Here is a 25787-nt window from a genome sequence, read left to right on the forward strand (position 1 = left end):
AAGTGGTTTATTTTTTTCAAAATGTGGCGAAAACCAATGTTTGGCGACTACTTAACATGTGTAATTTTTTTGAAGATTTCCAATCAATTTCTAAATCTCATTTCCTAATGCTCTAATTGGTAAGAAGAAATGGTCGTGTAAAGATGACCTTTTATCAATACAGGGTCTGTCAGGCCTGACAAGTGTGAGGAGAAGGAGGTGTTTTAATCAGACTGATGAACAATCCTTTTGCGACACGAATTTGCGTTAGAAGACCTTCTCGTTGGTTTGCAACGAGCTCGGCTCTAATTTTACAGCGATAAGCTGGCCAGGTGAACATTCTTTTGAGAAGGCTTTAAATGAAAAATGTCCATAACAAACTGTCAACCATCTAAAAATTCCACCAAAAAATACAAATCAAAGCAGAGCAACACGGACCTCTGAAAAGATAGAGGTAGGATCAGGTTCCTAGGAGGAGTGAGCATCCTCTGCTGACCGGTCACATCCGCCGTGTGCTCTTTGTCGTGATCGGAGGAAACGGAATAATCCGTAGACAATTAGGTGATTAATTACGGTCCAACAATTAATATGAAATTGTCAGTCAGCATGCAACCTAGTGGAAGATTGTATTTGGTGACAAGGTCGTTGTATCGACCATAGAACTTACGAAAAGATGTCTTCAAACAAGACTGCTGATAGTCCCTTTTCATCAACTTGTTTGTCAATGGGAATTTCAACAGACTGTTGGAAGACTTGATTTCCAAAAATTAAAAAGATGTTGTCTATCAGAAACTCAAGCATTTTTTTAATGTCACCCTAGAGTACTTGTGTGTGCAATCAGAATGGTTTTTAGCAAAAAAAATTAAGATATCCAATGACAAGGTAAGCATTCCTACGACTTCCATATTTATTGAAGAAACAACTGTCGATATAAAAAAAAAGCCTAGATTTTTATTTGTCATTGGGAATGGTTGTATGAAGCGTTGCAAAATCGTACGTTTTAATGTTATTGATTTTGGTAAGATTTTGTTACTTTAAAGTTTCTTCTAATCCTATAGAGTTTTTTAGTATCCACGTCTGATTCACACCGCTTCTAGAGTATATATTGTTGTACAGTACTCTTGAAGTTTCTCCTTCACTACTTTAAGAATAGAATACTTAACAGTAGGAAAAAACGGTATGGAGTCTAGCTGTCTTTGTACAACATAAAAGGGTTGAATGTAAAATAGCAATTTACACTTGAGTAACCACATGACTTTTATATGATATTGTAAACCTTATAAGGCAATCCAGCAAGCTATTGAAAACTCTACCGATATTTTCCAAATCGCTGTAAAACATTTCAGTTTCAGTAGAATTGATAAAATGTTTTCCAATTCCCTGTGGTATTTTTTGTATTTGACCTTAATCTTTGAATTTGTTGTCTTTTTGATAGGCCAAGTTAGACGCTTAATCCTATTAAGTGGTCCGAAGTTTTATGACGAACGGTAGAAAATGTAGAGCATCATCGAAATTCAAAAACTTTCAGGGGAATTCAGATCATCTCTGTATGAATAAATTGAAGAACACTCTAAGTGAAATTAAGACATTGATGTGAGTTCTATCTCTTACGGTTTCAGAGGAGTAGGTTGAGTCTGATCAGTACTGTAGGTCTAATATTGTCGTTACATATTTGACCTTTCCATCGAAATGAAGATTAAGAGGCTGGCCTCTAATAACAGGGAGTTAGGGACTTCAAAAGTTTTTTTGTCAAAAACATGTAAAGAAAGAACAATTCCTGATACAACTTTTCTACAATACACGGACGTCATATAAAGCATTATGTGTATTGCTGACACTTAAGCATTGAATCATTATTTTTTGAAAGATGTGGTCTCATAACTGCAAAGGTGTGTGCATACAAATTGAATAACGCGCGCTAGCGCGTTATGATAATTTGTTTGCATACATCGTTGCAGTTATGAGACCACATCTTTCAAAAAATAATGATTCAATGCTTATATTTACGTTTTTAAACATGTATTACCTTCCCGCAAATATTATTATTATCTGTCTTATTCAACTAGTAAAGCGAAATTAACGGAAGAGCCATTGGAATAGCCGAATTATGCTGAAAAAAATAGTGCAGAGCGTTTTGAATTCTAATGACACAATTTTATTTTTCTTTCTGTAATTTAAAGAATTTACTTTTGGTATACTAAGAAATTAATCAATTGAATTCATTTTTCCGTCAAAATATATTTACATCAATGAAATAATAATCAGCGTAATATATTTACATCAATGAAATAATAATCAGCGTAAATATAATATCAGGTCGTGGTCGGGTTTGAAGTCGTAAGAAGAGTCAGTTCGTGCTCTTCGATAAAGACTGAAGGAATACTGAATGTATTCATACGCACCAGATTTGTTGATTGGGTCTTCTGTATTATGCGTAAATATCACCCAAATCAACCAATGCAATTTAATAGAGGGAAAGAAAGTCAATGTAAATATACAATATTATTGTGAAGATTGTTTCTGAAAAGTGAACTTGATATTCGTCAATATTACTATCACTACAATGTTGGGATAATGATTATCAAACAGCCTTCCTTTGCAATTTATAAATTATCTACATACAAACAGAAATGTGATGTAGGCCTGTCTATTTCATGTAACAATGTATCAGATAAGTGCTAGAATGATATAAAATTCATTGCTGATCAATGTTTTCATTCACGCATGTAAAGAAAAATATCTTTTGATTTTTTTTTTGAATTTATTCAGATTTCAAAAAAGTAAGAATAAATATGTGGTTCTCAATATTTTTTTATTGAAACCGTTGTTTGTTAGCTTTAAAATCAAACTCATTGTAAATGTCTTTTTGTATTTAAAAAAAACATGCGATGTAAATCCCTTTGTCATGCAACGTTTCGGATAAAGCAATGAAGAGTTGTATCATGAAACTTTATACCAAATTTTATTAGACACTTTTTTCTTACGCAATCGCAGGTTGGCCAAATACTCACCGAGACTAATCGGTTTGTATTTTGTTTTTAACGTTTAGCTGCATTAAAAAGGTAATACTGTCATTCCTATAATTTTGAAAATGATTAATGAAAATTATTAAAATTACAGGAAAAAAACCTCCTCCCCCCTGCCCGGAAACAATATTATTCATCATAATCCCCTGTAAAAAAAATTTGATCCCCGCATATAACTGCATTTTTGAAAGATTGATAGGCGCTCTCCCCTTTTGATAAAAAAAAGTGCGCGTAAAATGTTCTTCATACAGAGCATACCCACTGTGTAAATATAGTCGTCGACTATGTTATTCTGTCTAACAAGTATATTTAGACACTTATGATTACCAAATCAGTTTCTAAAAATAAACTACACATGTGAAAAATCAAACTATAGACAACTTCCAAAGATCTCTATGTGCGTCTATAGTACAGTACATTTAGAAGTCATGTTCTTTCCATCAATCGCCTTGGCAAAGATGCACAAATATTAGTACAATGTTGTTTTAGGCTCAAACTACGTTCGTCTAATAGCGAGCGCAGCGAGGCGGCGCGAAGCGCCGCTCGCGTAGCGAGCTCCATAGACAACGTGTACGAACGGAGGAAATTCGAGTTGAAATCTGCACATTGTTCAAAGAAAATTTTATGAGGCCACGTGAAAACGTTCTACTATCCCAGTGATCCTTTGCGGTGCATAGCAACTTGGCGGAACAGGAAGCGTTTCTAAGGAAAAGTCTTACCTGTAAATCGCATACATCATTTTCATTTAACAATAAAAAATCCTTTTAAAAACATTTAAAGTAAACAACACATATGCTTACGTAAAAACTGTACCTATGACGTCATTTCCTTCCCCGAATTTGTCCGACAATTTACGAAAACTGTCGAGCGCAAAAAAGTTAAGTATGACGTCACAGTGATCTCGTGTTTTATATTCCCGCGATACATTTAGAGGTGGATCAAGCATCTGTACTGAATGTAACGTGTAGGAAGTACACAGTAGGGAGTCACCGTTAATACTGATACTGCGCTCACTATTAACGGGGACTCTTTGGCTGATTAGTTTTGTTTTGATGATTTTTTTTGCTCAGTAAGTACACATGCAAGTTCCATGCTAAATTTATTGTCACATTGATCCAATCATTGTATACGTTAGGTAGGTGACAAAAAATTATTAAAAAAGAAAAGTCTAATCATTATTAGATCTACGTGTAGCCACGTCATTTTGTAATGAATAAATAAAAGAAAAAAATTTAACTGTTAAAATATCTACATGTATTTGTTATAGTTGCATATGTGGTCAAACCTTTCAATAATATTGGATAGCACACACTAAAAAAAAGGGGGAGGGAACATGTCTACAACGTATAGCGTACAAAAATTAAAAAGATTAAAAACAAAATTGATGTCACAGAGGAAAATTAAAACACCGGTAACAACAAGGAACAAAATGAGAAATAACACAGACACACAATTTATTGATTTTAATGATCATTATTAAAAGGTAAAGAAGAGATAAAAAATAAAAAAAACCGGCTTTGTGTTTATCAAAATATTCTATGATAAGTCTGTTTAACATTTTATTAATGCTCAGTGGTAGTTTTTTGTTTAAGTGTATAAACCTAGTAAGGGACCATTGGAATAAAAGTTTGATATCTTCCGGTTCCTTGCGGTGGTAAAAGTTTTCGAGACAAAGCCAAAGTTTTTTGGTTTGGTTAAGTCCACGGGTTGCATTTAACAATGATGACAGATCTATGTGTGACTCCTTCTGCGCTCGCCCCAACGGTCACACCGTAAAACATATTAGTATGAAAAATGTCCAGATTATCTCCCTTTGAAACGCCCCTCTACCGCTTCAGGTTTCAAAACACAACCCAAAATAGAAAGTCTACAAGGATTTTGCTGCGCATCAGCCATGAAATAGCCCGGATGATAACGTTGAAAGTGGTGCGAGGTATTTCGAGTGACTTCCAAACAGTAAAAAAAATGTAAGCAAGTCCCATTATAAAACGCCGTAAGGAACTTGTTTTCTTTTCTGGAGTTTTTATGAATGAAAATTGATAATATCTCAACGAATACATCTTGGATATTTTTCCATATTTCGATTTCATCTGTATTTCTTTCACAGGTAAGTGTATTTTTATAGAAAATCATTAAAAAGTTATGGAAGCAATAAATTATGTGCGTAAATAATGCGTTTACAATTCACCGTAGAATTCAAATTTATATTTTGATCAACTAGTTTTTGATCAACTATTTAAGAAAAGTCAAAAGCCGTAAAGTTTTCTTAATAATTAAGACATCCAGTAATATGATAAATCAAATAGTGTCTGTTTGGGAGGGCAATTGTTGAAATTTACACCCCTCAAAAACCATTGTCAACCGATCGAGGCAATGCGAAGGTTGATAATTTGTTCGAGGGGTGTCAATTTCAACTGTTTCCTTCGCAAACAGGCACTATTAATATAATGTAGCATTTGTCTCTTTTACTAAGTGTCTATACATCTAACATTGTATCATAACCAGGTTATCAGTTTTGTTTTCCTTCAAAAGTATGACGTAACTTTGATGAAAGATCTAGTAGTTGCCATGCAACAAGCAAGTTTCTAGTTATTCTGCAGATATAGATATATACATTGTATTTTGGAATTATTTCTTACAGACTATACACATGACATGTTGATTAATCAAGGTGTGCACATCGTCTACATGATTGTGTTTAAATATGTCGTGTTGATACATTTACGTCTCTGCAGTAGTAATAGAAAATACGAGTGAATTGTCAATATTTCATCTAAAGTGGAAACGCTAGTCGATTGTACATTTAAAGGGACTTGGACGCGATTTGAGATCAAAAATTTTATTTTTATTTTTTATGTATAAAATGGTTAACTGGTGAATTTTCAATGATTGACCAAAATATTGAATGTTAAAGTCAAGTTACAAGCGAGATACAGAGGTAAGAATTGGTTGTTATGTAAACAAAGCTCGAGTCTTATAGTTGTTTACAAAAATGTAATGTAGAGAATTACCATTTCGTAGACAAAATGACATGCAAAAAACAATTTAAACTAATTCAATATCTTCATAAATACTATTTTCAACAAAAGAAAGATACATTTGATTGAAACTTACACCAATACAACACATTTGTAAAAAATGACATTTTCGAGCTTTGTTTACAAAACAAAGAATTATAAACTCTGTATCTTGCTTATAACTTGATATTTGACTTTCAAATTTTGACATAGCATTGTAAACTTCTATATTTATCAGTATTAACATTGAAAATGGGAAAATAAAATTTGAAAATTTTAAGTCAAATCGTGTCCAAGTCCCTTTAAGCAGTACGTTACATATACTGGTATATCCGTGTAGTTAAAAATGTTGACTACAAACGTTGTCATATATTTATTATTTTAAAATGTACAATTCGCTTTGCATATCTGGTGATGATTTTGGATTATAAAATGTGGAAATTTTTAGTTCATAGGTGATCAAGCGTCTTTCTGAATTGACCCACCATCGTTTAAATCAATGCTAAATAAACGATAAGATGAATTTATCGTTTCATGTTGGAATGTTTGCTTAAAACGGTATTTGGTAAACGTACTCGTTATATGAATGTACCGGCCACAACTCAAAAACTTTTATTTTATTTTTTAATTGATTTATGACCTGTAAATAGTTGTATGGCTTCAGGTAAAACACGTATTATAGGTTTTAACGTAATCTTGAAGTGTAAAGCATAACAATGTATAGATATTTGACAGATATATAAAATCCTTACAAACACACAAAAATCAATTTTTCTTCAAGCGCAAAATAATGTGATGCCAAACACCATAATGAAAATAGAATAATAAATGGACAAGGTTGTTTGGTACGTTCAGAAACATCCATATCAAATGAAACGAATTCGTAGAACCTCCGCAGAAACCCCACTTAAAGCGTTCTTATTATATAACCAACCGTAATCCGGTATTGGTACTATATAATATGTTACATTTGGGATACTCATTAAATTATTATGCACTTTAAAGACGAATTACTAGATTCAGTAAGTATCATTTAACCTAAAATGAGTTATATCGCCTCATTATTGAATCAATGATTTTATCAGGGTCTGCCCCTTTGGCGACAAAAATTATCTTTTAATCGAAAATGTTCGATTTTTCACGCTTTTATGATAACATTAAAGCAACAGAAGTATTTGATATCAGTTTTATCAGTGATATTTTTTGATCAGAGTTTGCTTCCTTTGCTGTCATATAGGTACATGAAGGTACATGTATTCAAATTGTTTGAAGATAAATGATTGCATCCCAAATAGAGTAATGTGAACTTTAAAGAAAAATGGCATCTATAATTTTTTGCATTGTGATAAATTTTGAATCAAAGAATGTACTTTTAAAAATATGTTAAAAGTGCGTTGGAGTATGAACTTTTCATTTAAAGTGCGTTATGAATGAACTTGGACATTTGTTCAAATGGAGTCACTAGCCCGCTTAAAAAACAATAATATTATAAATCACACATTTTTGAATTAGTATTTTTTAAAAGACGATTTGGCTAAGGTGTTTACCATTATCTTTTTATACTGAGAAATAAAATTAACCGTCACTGGGAACCGGAAATGAAAGTCAAATAACTCTATTATAATATGAACTAAACAGAACACATTGAAAAGGCCCTTTACTTTCTAATTCTACCTTGTATATATTACCATGAAGTTTCTTTTAAATTGAAATACAATTTACACTGCTAAAAAGTGCTTAATGTAAAAATAATAAAGTCAAATAAAAATAAAATCCGATCAGTTTAATGTTAAATATGAGGGCATCTGGTATAAAACAGTTTTTCTTATTCGAAGAAAATGAAAAATTTAACGAAGCACATGGACAATTTAGCGTCTTGTTTTGTCTGTATATTTACAGAAGACTTTATGGTCATAACAAGGCATTTACTTAAACCCCCCCCCCCCCACACACACACACACACGTCTGTGATATTATAACCTACAGAAAATATACAAGTCGGTATCCGTTTTGCAAGATTTATTAAAATTCCATAAACATAATACAATATTCCGCGAGTTCGGGGGTCGGTGATACTACAAGCGCCTTGACCGTCGCTCTCTAACTGCTGAATATATGAACATTGCCAACAATTACATATAGAAATAACAAAACACAGTTTTTACAAAAAAGAATAGTAAATATAATGAGTTACTTCAATTAGAGGATTACATAGATAAACTGGGAGCCAAAAAAGAGTGTCCGGATCAAAGTTACAGGAGAAAAGGTGTCATGTCCAAAGAGAACATTTCAAGGTTATATTTGCCTCTTCCTCCCGATGAACACGTAATCATTTTCCGAAGAAACTTAGTGCTGTGAAACTTGGCACTTGTTCCTTCTCGGCCCATTCTGGAAATGGATAGATCACACTTCCAATTGCTTGTAGACTTAAACCGTCTGTCAACATTGGTCGAGTTCACTGCAGCCCAGCGAAAGTGTCCCCTTAAATCACTTGTCTTTGTCTTTTCCTTTAATTTAGTTCTTCTTCTCTATCACGTAGTGGTAAATATTTTTATACTTTTATTGCTCAAGAAGTTAAAACGGGTAAAATTATTATCAACGGACAATTGCTACAGACGACGGTGGAAAAGATGATTGGTAATAGGTCACATAAAAGACTGGCTTTAACAAAAATTTATAAACAGACTTAAATATTAATGATAGGCAATAACATGTGATCAGAAAAGTGCATCCAAGCTATTTTTTTTTTTTTTGATGAGCTGAAAATAAAATATATGTAACACATTCTTCTTACACATATCAACTTTACAAAATTGATTTATTTTTAACAGAGTTTTGAGGTTTTTTGGTTCTGTTTTATGACGCGAGACTTGTTGAGATAACTCATATCATTTGACACCCTTTTAGGTATACAAAAGCAGCTTACGATACAAGAGAGTCACTTAAAATCCTTTCCAAACAGTTTTGTAACAAAATACCTTTAATAGCAATTCAGAATTCATTCAATGTTAAAGACCATTTAATATTTCATACAGGTATAGATGACTTACTTTTGATTAAATGTATATCTTTTAGGCTAAGACTAATGTTGTCCAGTTGCCTGCAAAGCTGATTTACGGGTATTTGATAATAATAAAAAAAGGTCAGACTATCTATAGGTTTGTTACGGCGACGTAGAAGGGCCAGCTATTTGTTCGGATGAATTTGGATATGTTCAGACGAATACGTTATGTGTTCGTACTATAAATAGTATTTATTCGGACGAATAAGCTATTTGTTCGGACGAATAAGCTATTTGTTCGGACAAAATAGGATTTGTTCAGACAAATTAGCTCTTTGTTCGGACGAGTTAGCGCCCCCCCCCCTTTCACTTATTCTCGCAGCAAACATTTTTCTTAAATTGACTACATAAAAAAGTGAACTAACATGAAGTTACCCCATCCCTGATCATTTTGGTGAATATGTTAACAACTGAAGTGAAATGAAGTAATATATACAGGAACATTACGCTCTGCGCCACCACCCCATCACATCCCGATTAGGAATTTTACGATTTTTAAAAATTAAGTTGTACATTCCCCCATTTAATTTAGATATTTTTTTTGGATGAGTCCCCCCTCCCGACTTTTAAAAGCGAAGCTACGTGCCTGAAATACTTTTTGAGTTGCCAAGCCGTGAATTGAAACTGTTTCACAGGTATGTGATAATGAAAACAGCCAGGCTATCTGTAGTTTTGTAGATACATCAAAGAAAACAATGATATTTAACACATGTTATTAGCACCGTTGTACCTACCTACCCAACGCATCAATGTACTTAAAGTTGATTATCTTTTTTATTTGTCGTTGTAAGATAATATGTTTTTATTTTTATTTAAACATATATCCACTGTTTTCCCCCTGAAGACAAAACTTGATTGCAATAATAGAAGGGTGTTCTCAAAGTAAGTTTACTTTAAGGAGACAGTACGGCGCATCTTATAAAAAACTGACTTTAAAAAAATTCCCGATCGGATACGGTATTTTTGTATTACCCATAAATGTATAAACTTTCAGAAAATTGCAAATTTCTCCATCAAATCACTTTAATCATTTCAATTAAAGTAATGATTATTTATGGTCCATAAATATATACATCGCATTGTTATGACATATCATTGCTGTAATGTATTGTCATGAAACTAAAGTCAGTGTACGACGCTTAACGGAAACTCTCAGATACATTTATTAATTGTAGGAACACACTCCGTTTTATTAATAAAGCATCCTTTATCCTAGATGATTTCTCCTATTTTGGGATTGTAAGCTTTATACTTAATTATAGCAGTTCTTGGACTATAATAAGTCTTTTTACAGTAAATGATCAAACTTAAATTTTTAATACATAAAGACCACAAAACACACTCACACAGAGCTATATACTGTATATTAAAGGTATGATATACAGCTGGGTCTCGTTTCATAAAGAGGCCTAAATTTTGGGCCTAATTTTAGTCTAGTCCGAGGACCTACACCAAAACTTAGTCGGGAGTATTTTGCATTTCATAAAGCGGCGTAACTAGAGGTGTAAACTTTAGACTACAGCTTTAGCATAAGTCCTTGACAACGCAGCACTGCACATGCATAAAATTGTTTCTATTACTCTGTTATGTATAGGTGTATGTAGCATGTGAAAATATGATCAATTTTAGAGGAACTAGCACTTGTAATAATTTTTATTTTAAAATATTTAGGATTTGATAATGCTTGGTTCACGCAAAGGTAATTTTTTTAAAAATAATATTACTTTTCCTTCAACAATTTACAGCAACTAGTTTTTTTTAAATTTCACATATAAAACATTGAATCATCATGCCCCCCCCCCTCCCATTTTTCTGGGGAGTATGTTAAAATCAAAATACATTTTTTTTCTTGTCAAGATTTTTTGGATGAGTCCCCCCCCCGCCTTTTCAAAAACGATGCTACGTGCCTGACACGTAATTATACCAATAGATAAAAATAGATAAAACATTAAACGGAAACCAAAAAATGGTGAAGAGTATATGATTTTCTGGAATACCACCGCAAGAAGTATTATTTATTGTCAAATATACATGGAAATCTTAAATGAATTATCCGTATAAAACGTGTATAATGTTGAATTTAAAGCAGGCTTACTCGGTATTAATTTGGTTGAAGTACATGTCTTGTGTAATGTGCTCAATAGAATAATCAATATATCATTTTAAGTAATTAGGTAGTCCAAATTATACTTATTTTATTACTTTCATCATAGTGAAAATTTTGAATTTACTGGGTCGGTGTACATTTATAAGTTGTCATATTGTCGCTCTTTGTCATTACGCATTTCAATTGAAATGAATTTTAGGGGTTATATATATACGAAAGCCGAGAAGGATCATTCGAGATTCGAGATTCAAAATACGAGATTCGAAATACGAGATTCAAGATTCGAAATTCGAGATTCAATATCTAAATTAACCAATCAAATCAAGGATCTGAAAATATGTATCCTAGCGACATCAAACTGTTCTAAATAAAAATCATCCGTACATGCTCTTATATACAAATAAATGCTATTTTGTTTTCAATCATTTCGTGATGTTTTGTATTTTATCGCAATATAATGTATTTTATACATGTACATGTATTATGATAAGATACATTTTCTGTATCCAGTATTTGAAAATAATCATTTGTATTTATCAAATCAGTTTGAACTGCAGACTTGTCTAAACTCTAATGTGTCACCATTCTTGTAGTTAAAAACCATGTATCAATAACATATCTTCACTTTAAAAAGAAAATCACAAATTAAGTTTATAATTGTGCATTAGTATCAGTGAGTTTAATCGGCTTCAATTTTCAGTATTACTTGCATTCAATATTAATGCATCTACAGGTACATATGTGACCGCGTAGATTTTACGGTGCTAGAGAATTCTTCTGGATCTGCATCGGCCGTGTGCAGTACGAACCGGGTGAGGGAATGTTGGCGTAAAGGGTATAAGGTATAAGGTTGTGGCGCGTTGTAGGCCGTAAAGGTAAAAACGAAGGGTAGGTTTGCCGTATTCCCGAAAGTCCACCAGTATACAGTTCCAGAGAAATAAACAGGCAATTGATGCAGGATTCCACATTTATTGGACGAGACTCAACGATGGCAACATTATAACAATTTAACAGACAGACATGTTACAAACAAGCCGGATATGGCCAGTAGTGGCCTCCGGACTCAAGACTCTGGGTGAGTCGGACGTAGCCGAGGCTGGCCGCCGACTTCCAGACTGCCGATTGACAATTGTACATAATTATTTATAAGAATCTGAACAATGCGTATAAATTGACAGGTGATGACATAAGTAAGCTGAGTGAAAGGTTCACAGATATAAAATAATTAAATAAACTCAATGAGTCTTTGGTGTCCAAGAAATGAAAATCTGATAATTGCACAATGTTGTTTTAAGAGATTAACAGTCTTTGAGACATGGCACTCTGTTTCTTTGGAATCACATATAGAGTCCGAAAAGTGTCAATCACTAAATAAACTTGTAACTTTGTAAGAAACAAATTGTGAGAAAATATTACGAAACAGATGTTGAATTTTAAAAGTAAAGTCCAAAATAAAGTTATAATTAAACAATGAATTTTGCACGGTGATACATACATCGTAGGTTATAAAAAAATACTGTTCATATATAAATTCCCCAAAAAATATTAGCCTTTTTCTCAGGAAGAAATTTTAATGAAAGATTTTTAAAAGGTAAAGTTTTTACTAAATGTGATGTAAACTTGTTCATGGTAAATGTAAAAAGGAAAAAAATGGTAAATAGAAAAAATATAAGTTTATAAAATGCAACACAGAAAATTAGGGCACATTTTTAAAATATAAATTATGATCTCGATCTCTCTCTCTCTCTCTCTCTCGATCTCTCTCTCTCTCTCTCTCTCTCTCTCTCTCTCTCTCTCTCTCTCTCTGAATGTGACTACTTGATGTAACTTATAAAATACAATCGTCGTTTCATAATATATATTATGCTTACTTATGTTTACGTCCGAACTTACACCTACCTATAAGTGGACGTAAAATTGTGGCTTAACTTGAGTCGGACGTAAGGATGCGCTCTTTAATGGAACGAAAATATTCGAACTAGTCCCGTATTTACACCGGCGCAGCGTTAAGTCTGGACGTACGACCATTTATGAAACGAGCCCTTGGAATAGAAAACATTAATTAAGCCTATTAATTTTAAAAAAAAAGTGTTTAATTCAAAAGTATCACAAAGGAGAATGGTACAAAAGCTGAAGAAATTAGTTTTTCAATTTCAAGTATGTTTACTTCATCATTTCAAATTCTTTTCAATAGTAAAAAATACTCATTTTTCAGAAGACTTAAAACTAACCCAATCTGAATTTAAAAAAAAACTGTATTTTAATATGCTAAAAAGATTGTTGGCAGACAATGTTGAAGAAGGTAGTTCCATATTTGAGGCCACAAATTTTTTGACAAGTCCTTTCTCATTTCCTATCAACAGTGCTGAATTAGAAAGTAACATGGAAGATGGGTGTGCTATTACATCTTGTGCGAATAGATACTTTACGAACACTCCACCCGGACTAAGAAGATGAATCTGACTATTCTTCATGTCACTTACAATGATGTTAGAACGCGAGTCGCACACTACATCAGAGAATGAACATTTCTTTACAAGACTTTGACCCCTGTAGACAACCTTCAGGCATCCAGAGGAAGATAGAATCAACAGTTCAGAGGTAGATTTACTTGTCCTGTTTACTATACAGATGTCAGTGTTACCGTTCTGTCTGACTCTCCATGGTAGAGTAAATAGCCTGGTCTGACCGTCCTCTTGGTACTCGTACTCACGGATGACGTCACCGGTCAGAGTCACGTGTCTGACCAGACGTCTGCTATGTGAGTTCGGTTGATATGTTTCCGATTCATCGTCCATTAACGTGACGAGCAGTCCAAGTACATTGTTAAAGGTTGCTTGACAGACCCCACAAGGAATCAATGGACCAGTACTGAATGACTCAGATACTGGTACAACATCATGGAAAACCTTGTATATAGAAAATCGATTAATTGATTTTTTATTAAAATCAGTAAAAAATAGATCAGCATTGTCTGTAAGGCATGCGCCATTTGCATTTGACGTAATTTTTCTCTTCATACCTTTAGATTTATCGCTTAATTCTTTCACCGATGAATTTTACGTGTAAAGTTCCTAACGCGAATTTTCCGTGAAGTTGCGGTTAGCCCGGTAGCATGCCAATCGGCTTTCTACTAAAAATACTACCCAACTTTCACGAACGTATCTTGTATTTGATTTGTATTCTAGACTGTAAATTGTAATGTAAAAGTTCTTAAAATCCATATGGTGAATTCAGGGGAAAGCTCAATTCGTTACACTCGCTCAAGTTTACGCTGAATAAAAACTCCAAAACGAAACAAAAGTTAAACAAGTTGTATTTAAGTTGATGAAATAACGGTACATGGTATTCCAATGAAAACCGATTCTCGGAGTTCCGAGATAACAACTTGATAACGTGCGGAGATTCCAGCACGGACAGTCCGATATAATTCTTTGTACAAAATCGAAACTAACGTGCGGAAATCCAGCACAGCTAGCCCGATATCACACACACTCCACTAACGTGCGGGGTTCCAGCACAGTTAGCCCAACATATCACTTCATGCTAACGTGCGGGGTTCCAGCACAGCTAGCCCAACCATTCTCTTCCAGATCTTAAACCATTCTCTGTTACAATTTTTTTTTTTTTGACAGGCATTGCTTTTTTTATGACAAAGGGATAGTAATGGCATGCCAGAAAAGTAAACATTCACACATATAGCTGTTACGATAATTTCACACTTCTATTGTCCAACAATTATTTAATTTGCCTGGAGATTAACTTAAGAAGATATCAAAGACTAGTGTCAAGAGGATTAACATTTTTGTCAAATGAAAGCATCTCCGTTTGTTTGTTTGGTTATTTCCTTTTTTTTGTGTTACAAACTAAATTGCGTAATTAATCTGAGAGAAAAAAAAAATTAAACTTAAGTTCTCATAGCAGCTTGTAAATTTTAAATTGATAACCTGTTACATTAAAAGTTTAAAATCGAAGATTTCTAAACTTATCTATAACAATCTAGATTGTTATAGATAAGTTTAGAAATCTTCGATTTTAAACTTTTAATGTAACAATTCTACTTCACCCGCTTGTATGGAGACAAGAATATCTTTATCGAATTCTGCCAAAACATCTATAAATTCTGTTCCAATATGAAATGAATCTGACTCTATCACAGTGATGTCATTTAAATCAACAATATCTCCCATCATTAATTTCAGTAAATCTTCTTTGATCAAATTCTCTTCGTATCTCAATGGATATCCCAAAATCGTTATACCCCTGTCTCTGTTAGACAAGAGGTTGGTCAAGTCCCTGAGGTTGTCTATCAAACTATAGTCAGACATTGTACTGTGCTTTTCTTCTATAAAGTCAACGACATCCATAATTTGTTCTTTTTTCTTTTCCAAGTTTAACCTACCATCATTTGTTTCAGAGTTTTTACTTTCCAGATTTCCCCTTAATTTTTTTTCGTAATTCTTCCTGATTTCGTCCAGTTTTGAAACAATCGCTTCAAAGTGTTTCTGAAGCTTTGAAACTTCAAACTCGCATCTTTTTTGGTTTTTCTCCATTTGTTCGACTGCCGTTTGCATCATCTCATTCATTTCTATGACATAAATATCCTTAACCTTACCCAGAGTCTTCTTTAGCTCTCTTCTCCTAAGACTTCCTGCTGTGGGAATTGTTTTCCAGTCGTGATCTTTATGGTCTGTTTTGGCACATTGTGAACAGATGAACTCATCACAGTCCTCGCATGTGATATCTATATTCACATTGTGTTTTTCACACATTGGGATGTGTTCCTGAGCAGATTCAAGCGGGTGTTTTGGAGATATGGCCGCCATGTTTATGTTTTGGTAGACACCGTGACTAGACCTAAATCCAGTTGCGTCTTGTCTTTACATTTGAATGGATTTGTAAAGATTTAAATATTGACTCCAAGGAGTGCATTCTAGTTATTCATTCGGTTTGTTAAAGAACAAAGTTTAAACGACGTTGAATATTTTAATTTTATCATTGCGACTTATTGTCATCAATTTAAATTATTTCGCAGTGTTCCTATCGTTAAACAGATCCAAATGTTTTTTTATTTTTAAAATTCATGAAATTAAAATTAAATTATATTGAGGGAAAAAAACATTTCTACAAGAAAAGTACTGTATAAGATAGGGACTCTCTATATATTAGGCAGACAACATTCCTTTCTCTTTACAAATGTCCGGGTCTAACAGGTATCTAAGAAAAACAAACGGGTTCAAAATTCTACTAGTATCTATGTAGTTATGTGTTTTCTAAATGCTATATTCGTCAAATTGAGGAATGTTATTCTTTAACGTACTGTTATTGGGTCTTCAAACATTGAATATAACCATTTGTAAATCGTCATTTGTAAGATTTTTCGGGCTTCGGTAAATTTTTGATTCATAATCTATTCGATGCAAGTTTAACATTTGCACTTTCATCATTTGTGATATGTATTTTTAGTTTTGCAAGTTACTGCACCATTATGACGACAGGGGGTGCAGGCTACATTGAATCTAATCATTCCTTCAATCTCATTAGACCCGTATTGCATACTCAGCCATTCATGAATACTGTATTATTTTGCATTCATTGAACTATATTTCAGTTTACCAATACATATAAATATCATAAATGTTTACACTTAGTTTTGCAACACTATAATGTAGTAGTGTATGTTCATTTTTTTCATAACTGTTAGGGACAGGATTGGGGTTGGGGTTTGGGGTCCAAAATTTATCATGAAGCACCAAACTCAAAGTGTATTATCAACCAATCTATTTAAAATTAGATCTTTGATCCGCTCCTATTAGATCTAATTTTAATTAGATTGATATTCAACTTGCCAAATACAGAAAACATGTTAGACAAACCCTTTTTTCTGCCTTTCATTAACGTAACATACCTACTAGCACTAATAATAATCAACATGAATATCTGAAACACTCTCCTTTGCAGGCATTTTCAATATCTCTCTCCATTATGATAATTTATAGAAACTGAATTTTGTGTGTTTATCATTTATTACATTGTATAAGAATGATGCATTTTCTTTCATGATGATGAATACTTTGCAGCATGTACTTCAAGGATTCATGACAGTTATTTCATGTACAAATGTTATGATTATTCATACACTATCAAAATAGTGTTTCTCAATGTCATAAATATATGATCTTTGATAGGCAATAAAACATTGCCTATGTTAAAGCACAATGACAAAACAAAATACAAACAAAATATAAACAATGACATTATCAAGTCATCAATTTTCAAATTCCTGTTTTGAATAACACAATCTTTGAAATAAATTGTGCAAGTGTACATGTTACACACTTGCAATGCATTTATCTGACACAAAAACTAACAGATTATTTTGTGCTTGCATTTTGCACATTGATTTTCATTTCATATTTCAAAGTATATTAATACAGGACAATCTAAGATATTTCAATTTTAACGATCCCACTTTAAGTTATTAATCAGGGAATGTCACTTTTACACACATGGGGTAAAATGTTGAACACTCTAACCACTGTTGCTTTTGCTGTCAATAGTGAACACTCTAATCACTGTCGCTTTCGCTGTCACTCTCGCCCTCCTTCACGTCAATGCTGAATTTATACTCCTGGTCACAGCCCATGTAGGCGTCGCTCATGAAAAAGATGGTGTAGTTGTAGTGACCGGGGGAGGGGGCCACAAAGTCCAGTTTAACCTTGGCCTTCTGCTGCAAGGTCAGTCTCCTGATGGACAGCAACGAGTTGGACTTGTTGTCCCCTATCACCACCCACCAGCCTTCCTCTCGTTTCTAGGGAGTAAAAAGATAAAAATTTAGATACACTGTACCATATATCATTATCTTAAAGCATATGTTTTTTTATACGTCGACAGTGTCGAACAAAGTTCAGGCATCAATATGAATTCACCTCAGTCACAACTGCTAATACTAAATCACTATTTCATATGTCACTATCTCAAAATATTTAAAATGACTACATTCCTAAACTTTGCCGTCATCAAACAATTACTCTTTCTCTCTCTCTCTCTCTCTCTCTCTCTCTCTCTCTCTCTCTCTCTCTCATCATACCTGAGGGAAGAATGGTGCCACAACTGGTCCCACTAGTTCATCTTCTCTTTCCAAGGAGACAAGCACATTGACGGGGGAACCACTGAAATGAAAAGAGTCTTCATTTAAACCAATTTGAAATTTCCTTATATTCATATTGCAGTCTCTATGTTTTTAAAAAGTTTAATTACCCACAAAAAAAATTATTTACAAAAGTTTTAATTCTGTCTTCAGCCCAACTGAAAATACACATATTTAAAGAATAAGGAAAAATATTCTAATAATCATATTAGATTTATATACAAATTAGAGAGAACTGAGTTAAACACTGTGATCTTTGACCATCTCAATTAAAGGAGTTGGTTCCCTTTACCTGTGAATGCCTTCTTTTTCTTGGACATCGAATGACATCTCGATGTTGGGGTACTTGTTACAGAAGCGAGCCACGTCGGCCATCTGTTCCTCCGTCAGCTGTAGAAGCTCATTCCTTTCATCATCCTCCATCTCCATGATGTCAAAGATGCTCTCCATTTTCTAAAAACCACAGCCATTCATTTCACCATTAAAAAAATTTCCTTTCATCTTTCAGATAATCATTATTTACAAATGAAAATCTAATAAGAAATATCACCACTTTATTACAATATCAAATACCAAGAAGGAGGAATATCAAAAGGTCTGTAAAAATCTGAAGTCATTATCTTATAAACTAACAAAATAATCCAAAAGGGGACACTTGCTACTCCAAGTGTAGGTCAACACTTGCATCGAAAGCTGGGTATATCTATGGATTTTATACTACACATGTATTTGTAAGTACAGAAATGAAGTTTGAATGACTATATCGTTGAACAATGAACCTCACAGTCAGGAAAAGAGAAATTTTTTTGCCTGGTATAATAGCCCACCTTTTCCTGGCACCGCTTAATGATGTCCTGTGAGAAGTGGGGGAGCTGTTTGAGATACGAGTCCTTGCCCCACATTGCCTGGGTCACCATCTGAGCGAGTTCCATGGCTGCTAGGGCGGGGCTCAGCCACCCGTTACTGCTCAGTACATCCACACAGGCCTGGATCAGGCGGATTGCCTGTCAACAAAACAAAACGATATAAAATGTACCGCAGATTGAAATTTCAATAAAACAAATAGAGGATGTGTTCAACATTAACAGTATTGTTCATGCATGTATAAACTAAATTTATTTCCCAATAACATTTTTTGCATTTCAAATTGATATAGAATAATTCTGTTTCCATATACATGTAATTTATTTTCAAACAAGAAATGATCATAAGTACCCTTTCTCATGATAATCACTGGGAAAAGTTCACACACAAAAACTGTCTTGTCAAATATGAACTTAAAATGAACTAACTACAATATAACACAAAGAAAATAATTTCCTCATCAATTTAGTAAACATGTACTCAATATCAAACTTTCTGACCCCACCCCCCTCCCAAAAAAAAGAAAATCCAATATAGTCATCAAGCCCCTGTGTATACCTTGCTGAGTATCTCCTCAGTGTCGGACTGTAGCTCCGCCGACAGCTGCATGCGGGACAGGTGGGCCTGTAATAGGAGGTTGGTCTTGACGTGAGGGTCGTTGTACTTCTGGTTGGACAACTTGTTCGGCAGTCGACTGGCCAGCTGAAGTAAATCAACAATAGATTTATTAATATTAAGTAATTCACCATTTAAAGAATTAATCTAATTTTTAACAGGGTTTATTTGTGTTTCTCACTGACTCAGATTACTGGAAAACTTAAAATGAATTATGCAGGGAAATTTCAGAGAAAACACAACAATGTGTACAAACATCCAACCCCAATGAACTTTTACAACAAATATATTCACAACTACACATCCAGTCAAATAGATTGGAAAGTTGTGACTGCATCTCGTTCTGATTTCATTTGTCATATGACTTTAATATCTTTTATCATAAAAGTACCTGAATGTACAAAGTAAATATGCAGGTGCTTGTACTTACAGATTTCAAGATGGCCTCCTCGTGGTGTCTGATGGGAACATCTTCATACTCGGCGGCATTAGAGATAATCTCCAGGAGACCTTTAATCTTTGTCTTGTTGTTCAGAGACAGACTGAAAGTTTCTGTAAGAAAAAACAACCCCTAGAATTAATTTCTTCCAGTCCATGTAGCAAAGAAACCAATAGAGTACTAATTATCAATTGAAGACCTATTTCGCAGATTTTGATCTTGAATCAACCCACTATATCAAATGTTTAAAGAAGTTAACACAACTAAATGTTCAATGACGTAGACAGAATTTATTTTTGATTTTACTTAATAAATCTACAAAGTTGTGTAGACTCAAAACTAGTAACTCCACATAATCCACAAAAACTGACGCACAGAGATAATATTAAAGCCATAGTGTGAACAGACAACTCTGAATACAATGTTTGATTCTATAAATAAAACTCTCCATTCCCAGACTACACGATGGGGACACTGACCTATGGTGGTGTAGTTGATGTAGTAGTAGGCGGCGATCATGCCCAGATTGAGCGGCGTCATGTCCATCTCGTCCTCCACACTGATACACTGTATAAGGAGATCAAACAGGCATTAAACTTGCAATTACTGTAGAATCACATATATTCGTTGGGTTAAAATTTTGTTGTTTTTAAACCATACAAAATTTCATTGGGATTTAATTTTGCCGTATCTTGATCTCTAAAATGTATTACGGATCAACTCTGTATTTATGAATTCTTGGGTTAAAAATTCCTCATGGATTCAATTTCATTGATAAACACTGCCAATAAAAATGCCGAAATTAAATCTTCAATGAATATTTCTTCTTCTATAGTATACAGGAAAGCAATATTTTTTTCCCGGACTAACATTCATTAACTCCATTCATTAAAAAACCCTTTATTTGCAACTTTTTGAGCTCACTTAAGTGTCAGGTTTATTGTCCTATTTTCAGGCTTATTAAAAGCTGACAAGTTTCTCAAATGAACATGATGAAGTTGACAAACCTTGGACTGTTCAAGATCTGACACCGTGTTCTCGACCAGCTCAGACAGGTGGTCCGACAGATGTCTGTGTGTCACACCTACAACAAACAGGAAAATACATCATCAAGGGTTTAATCCTGTATAATAAACAACAAAACTAATTACGATAATTTACATTCATAGACTTCATTGTAGGTCGATATGCGGTAATGTGGACCCATGTCAAGTGATATAGACCATAGACACAGAAGGTAATGTTGACCAAGTTTGCAAACTTACGGCAGATTTGCCATGATTTCTCTTGTTGTATACAGCATAAGTTACTAATATTTTATTTGATATATATATCTTCTTTCAGTTTCAGTTACCCTTAAGGTTGTAGTAATTGTTACCTTGTAGGATGTAATAATGGTTAACTTGTAGGATGTAATAACTGTTACCTTGTAGGTTATAGTTACAATTACTTAGTAGGTTGTAAAGTCAGTTACCTTGAAGGTTGTAGTAGTTAGGGTTCTGGGTCATCCTTCTGTACAGGAAGGTCCATGTCAGGTAGTCCACAGCATCCTGTTTGTTCTCAATGGTCTTTGTCACCACCTCAGCATTGAAGTGATCATGTAAACAGTGGTCCAAGTGGCTCTGTCAAACAGAAAGAGAAAGTAGAATCAAACAGAAAGCACATGTAGGTACAAACAGAAAGTACTTATTGGTATAAACTGAAAGTGTGTAAAGGGTAGAAATGAGCTGATTACAGAGATCAAATGCACAACATACAAGAGATCTGCAATCAATAAAAAAAATTTAATGACAAAAACCTAATTCTGTAGCTCTTTGAGTACGATAAAGTTCACCATGACAAATTAGCAAAGCTTTTGTTTTAGCTCAGTGTTTGTGCTGGTCAGTGCAAAGTGAATACAACTCACCTCCACCGGAAGAGGTTCATACAGGAATTTCTTGAAGAATTCTTTCTTTGAACTTTGACACATGATCAAAGCTTTACCTGAAAGTTTAAAATGCCCAATTATAAAAGGTATAAATTGTTTTTAAATCAGAATTTAAGTATTTATATATTTAAGGATTGGCTGATCATTTTTCTTGCATGCCTTAAACATGATGTGAAACAGTTTCCTGTCAGTCCCTTGTAATACATCTATACATGTACATGGTAAGCATCAGTTCCCAAGAACGTTCTGATATTTATCAATTACACAATTAAACAGGTTCAGGTAAATATTTCTTAACCTTCCTGATCTGTGAGTGGACGGTTGGCTCGACCAATCATCTGTAAGACGTCTGGCACTGGATAATCTTCATAACTGTAACAGAGACACACAACATGCTTAACATTCAGAGCATCTTTATTCATAAATTCCCTTTTGATATTTTTCATTGCAAAATAACTTCTTAAGTAAAAACTAAAGAAAAATAATCAAATACATCTCAGGATTTAATTAACAAAGAGTCAAAAACATGATAAATTCTGATTTTGACTCTCAAAACTTACGAGTGTGTTTTTCCGTCATAATACTGGGTATCCATGACAACCACCAAATAGGCAGACACACTCATGCCCCAGGAGAGACTGCGAGAGGCCACCAACACCTGTACAGCACCGCTAGAGAACAGATGCTCCACTGCCTTCCTCTCTATGTCACTCAGGCCCTCATGGAGGTACCCCACGCCATTACTGAGTGTCTCCTTCAGGGTCTACAAATTATAAACATTTGTAAAAAGTTTGATAAGACATACAATTTTTTTTAATTTCATTACTCAAAAAAACTGTTTGAGATTATTTCAATCCCATAATATGCTGTTTCTGATTTCACTCCAATCTTCTGTAAAAAATTTGAGAGGACACATACTTTTTTCATATCAATACTTAAAAGACATGTTTGAGATTATTTCAATCCTATAATATACTGTCTTTGATTACACTCAAACCCTATTTTATTCCCTTGCTATAACTGTATTCAAATTCCTAATTTCATTTTCAAATTGAGAATTCAAAATTCGAAAAATTTGACAATTTCAAAGCAACCGAGTAACACTCCGAGGCAAGACATACGTCCATATATGTGAGACCTCTACAGCCAAATACTTCGAACTGCTAAGAGGTCTACAGCCTATATAGGGGTTGGATGGATAGCAGTGATTAAAGAGCAATATGGCAGACAGTGCCTATTTAAGAGTGTTGTTCAGCTTTAAGCAATTACAACACATCAGTATGTCAAGTAAGGAGATGAAATCCTCAAATTATGAAAATCCAAAATATGAAGACTTCCCAAGCCTGCATATATTTTCTACATAGTAAGTTTCATGAAACTGAAAAAAACCCAGTAATTTTGGTTACATATCCCGCAATCCTACCTTGTCTGTGATCTTCTCCAGGAATGGTTGGATATCTTCCTCCTTTACGTGGAGGAAGCGACTTCTAGGTGTCTCTGTGTCAACCTGAATCTCAGCAGCACTGAAGGTCAAAATGTCAATGGCAGTCAAGCGTGTCTGTTTCCGTGATGGCACGAAGATGATGACAGGTTTACGTGGTGAGTGACGCAGGATGGCCTGGTAAGTGGGCTTGGCCATTGCAATTATTCGGGACAAATTGTGGCTGATGTTCAAACCCTGAATAGAGGCATATAAGGTTTGTTTGATACAGTTTTCTTTACATCTAAGATTTGTTTTTGATCTTTGCTCTATGAAACAAATCCTATCATCTTGCAAGATATCTCGGGTGCACTCTCTCACTCTCTCCTTTCTCTCTCTCTCTTTCATATAAGTGGGTATATATGGTATATGAACTTTTTTTCTGTATCTCTCTCTTCCTTTCTCACTCACTAACCTGTATGTGTAGCTCCAGGGGCACAGGTCTGACATTGGGGTGGAAGTTGAAGAACCCTGTGGGGGTACAGCCAAGCCACTGGGACACGTCCTTGGCATTGGAGATGGAGGAGCTGAGGGCAACCACTCGGATTGTGTGCTCCAAGTGGGCCGACATGTAACGCATACGGGAGCAGATCACCTCCAACACAGGCTGTAATTATAAGACAAGAACATCATGTAACAGAAAGAAGATATCTAATGTTCATTGATTAAGTTTAGGTATGATAATATTTGTCATCAAATTGGCATACATGTACCGTAATCCGGTGAATATAATACGCAGTAGTGTACAATACGCACCCCCCACTTTGGCTCTGAAAGTGGTGAAAAAAAGCTAGTTTGGATGTATAATACGCATTGAAAAAATTGACAAAACGGTAATGCTGAGTATTAACAACGCAGTTATAAACGCTCAATTTCATCGTGGAAATACACTACCGGAAATAAGAAAAACACGATAATTTTTTAGATACGGATTTATTGTAACTAATACATCGTGGTAATATCTTTGATTTATAATCATTGTATAAATAGACCTAGTATAAAATATTCTACCGTAAATAAAATTAATTACTTTTAACAATCGTTAATTGTTTTGACATCACTACCCAAAAGTAGCGAAATGGTGTACAGGTATGGAGAAGTGGACCTAATTAAATTCTTAAACGATGCCGATGATCAAAGCGATCAATTAGAGGCGTAAATTATGTGCTCTGTCTGTATAAACAATGCATTAGGTTTGATAGGAAAATCAAAAATTTAATCATTTTCCAGTAAGATATTGATGCGTTAAGATGGGTAACGTACATCAGTCATTCACAGCGAGAGAGAAGTTGAAAGTAATCGCGTATGCCGAGGCCCATGGAAATCGCGCAGCAGGGAGGCAGTTTTCCATCAACGAGGCCAATGTTCGACTATGGAGACGTCAGAGAGACAGACTACAGCAGCTACCAAAGACCAAGATGGCAGAGAGAGGGCGTTCAGCACTTTTCCCCGACTTAGAGGCCGAGCTGCTCATCTGGGTCACGGAGCGCAGACTACAGGGATATGGTGTTTCTACTGCTGAGATCCGCGTCAAAGCCCTGAAGATCGCCAAGAAGGACCCCAAGGCACGAGAATTCAAAGCATCGACGGATTGGTGTTACTCCTTCCTAAAGAGACACAATCTTTCCATCCGGCGGAGGACCCACATCTCGCAGAAATTTCCCGAGGACTACGACGAGAAACTATCCAACTTCCAGAGTTTTGTGATAAAGATGAGGAAGAGACATGGCTACAGCTTGACACAGATCGGGAACGCTGACCAGACTCCGCTGACATTTGATCTTCCCGCCGATACCACTGTCAACCCCAAGGGCGCATCAACAGTGTCGATCAAGACAACGGGCAACGAAAAGAACCGGTTTACCGTGATGCTGGCCTGCACTGCTGATGGGGGAAAGTTACCACCGTATGTTGTGTTTAAGCGGAAGACAATGCCCAAACTTCAGTTTCCCAAGGGAATCCACGTGAATGTGCATCCCAACGGCTGGTTTGATGATGACATTACAAAGGACTGGATAAGGAAAGTGTGGGGACGACGACCAGGTGCAGACCGGGGCCTGTTAGTGTTGGATGCGTTCCGCTGCCATCGATCCGAAGCTGTAAAGGACATTCTGAAAGAAAA

The 25787-nt window shown here is 34.7% G+C and overlaps 2 protein-coding genes across 2 annotated transcripts in view; both read right to left on the minus strand.

Annotated features, from left to right (window-relative positions):
• Positions 1–15233: 15233 nt before the first annotated feature.
• On the minus strand, positions 15234–16016 carry LOC136270992 (E3 ubiquitin-protein ligase TRIM38-like). The gene has a single exon (XM_066070045.1). The coding sequence runs from the start codon at positions 16014–16016 to the stop codon at positions 15234–15236; it is 783 nt and encodes a 260-aa protein (XP_065926117.1).
• A 1181-nt stretch (positions 16017–17197) lies between these two features.
• Positions 17198–25787, minus strand: part of LOC105317885 (U5 small nuclear ribonucleoprotein 200 kDa helicase) — a 28514-nt gene continuing 19924 nt past the window's right edge. The window contains exons 32-45 of the mRNA XM_034475008.2: positions 24081–24272; positions 23609–23863; positions 22746–22948; positions 22484–22557; positions 22165–22241; positions 21733–21880; positions 21266–21342; positions 20738–20825; positions 20250–20371; positions 19763–19906; positions 19168–19344; positions 18633–18793; positions 18281–18362; positions 17198–18001 (exon numbers count right to left, since the gene is read on the minus strand). Coding sequence (XP_034330899.2) covers positions 17759–18001; positions 18281–18362; positions 18633–18793; positions 19168–19344; positions 19763–19906; positions 20250–20371; positions 20738–20825; positions 21266–21342; positions 21733–21880; positions 22165–22241; positions 22484–22557; positions 22746–22948; positions 23609–23863; positions 24081–24272 — 2043 coding nt within the window. The 3' untranslated portion in view covers positions 17198–17758. The remainder of the gene's footprint in view (positions 18002–18280; positions 18363–18632; positions 18794–19167; positions 19345–19762; positions 19907–20249; positions 20372–20737; positions 20826–21265; positions 21343–21732; positions 21881–22164; positions 22242–22483; positions 22558–22745; positions 22949–23608; positions 23864–24080; positions 24273–25787) is intronic.

Source organism: Magallana gigas, chromosome 8 (assembly GCF_963853765.1).
Source record: "Magallana gigas chromosome 8, xbMagGiga1.1, whole genome shotgun sequence".
Taxonomy (NCBI): Eukaryota; Metazoa; Mollusca; class Bivalvia; order Ostreida; family Ostreidae; genus Magallana; species Magallana gigas.

Bases quoted from the DNA above. Each gene is read 5' to 3' on its own strand.
- LOC136270992 (XM_066070045.1), bottom strand. From the start codon at position 16,016: ATGGCGGCCATATCTCCAAAACACCCGCTTGAATCTGCTCAGGAACAC.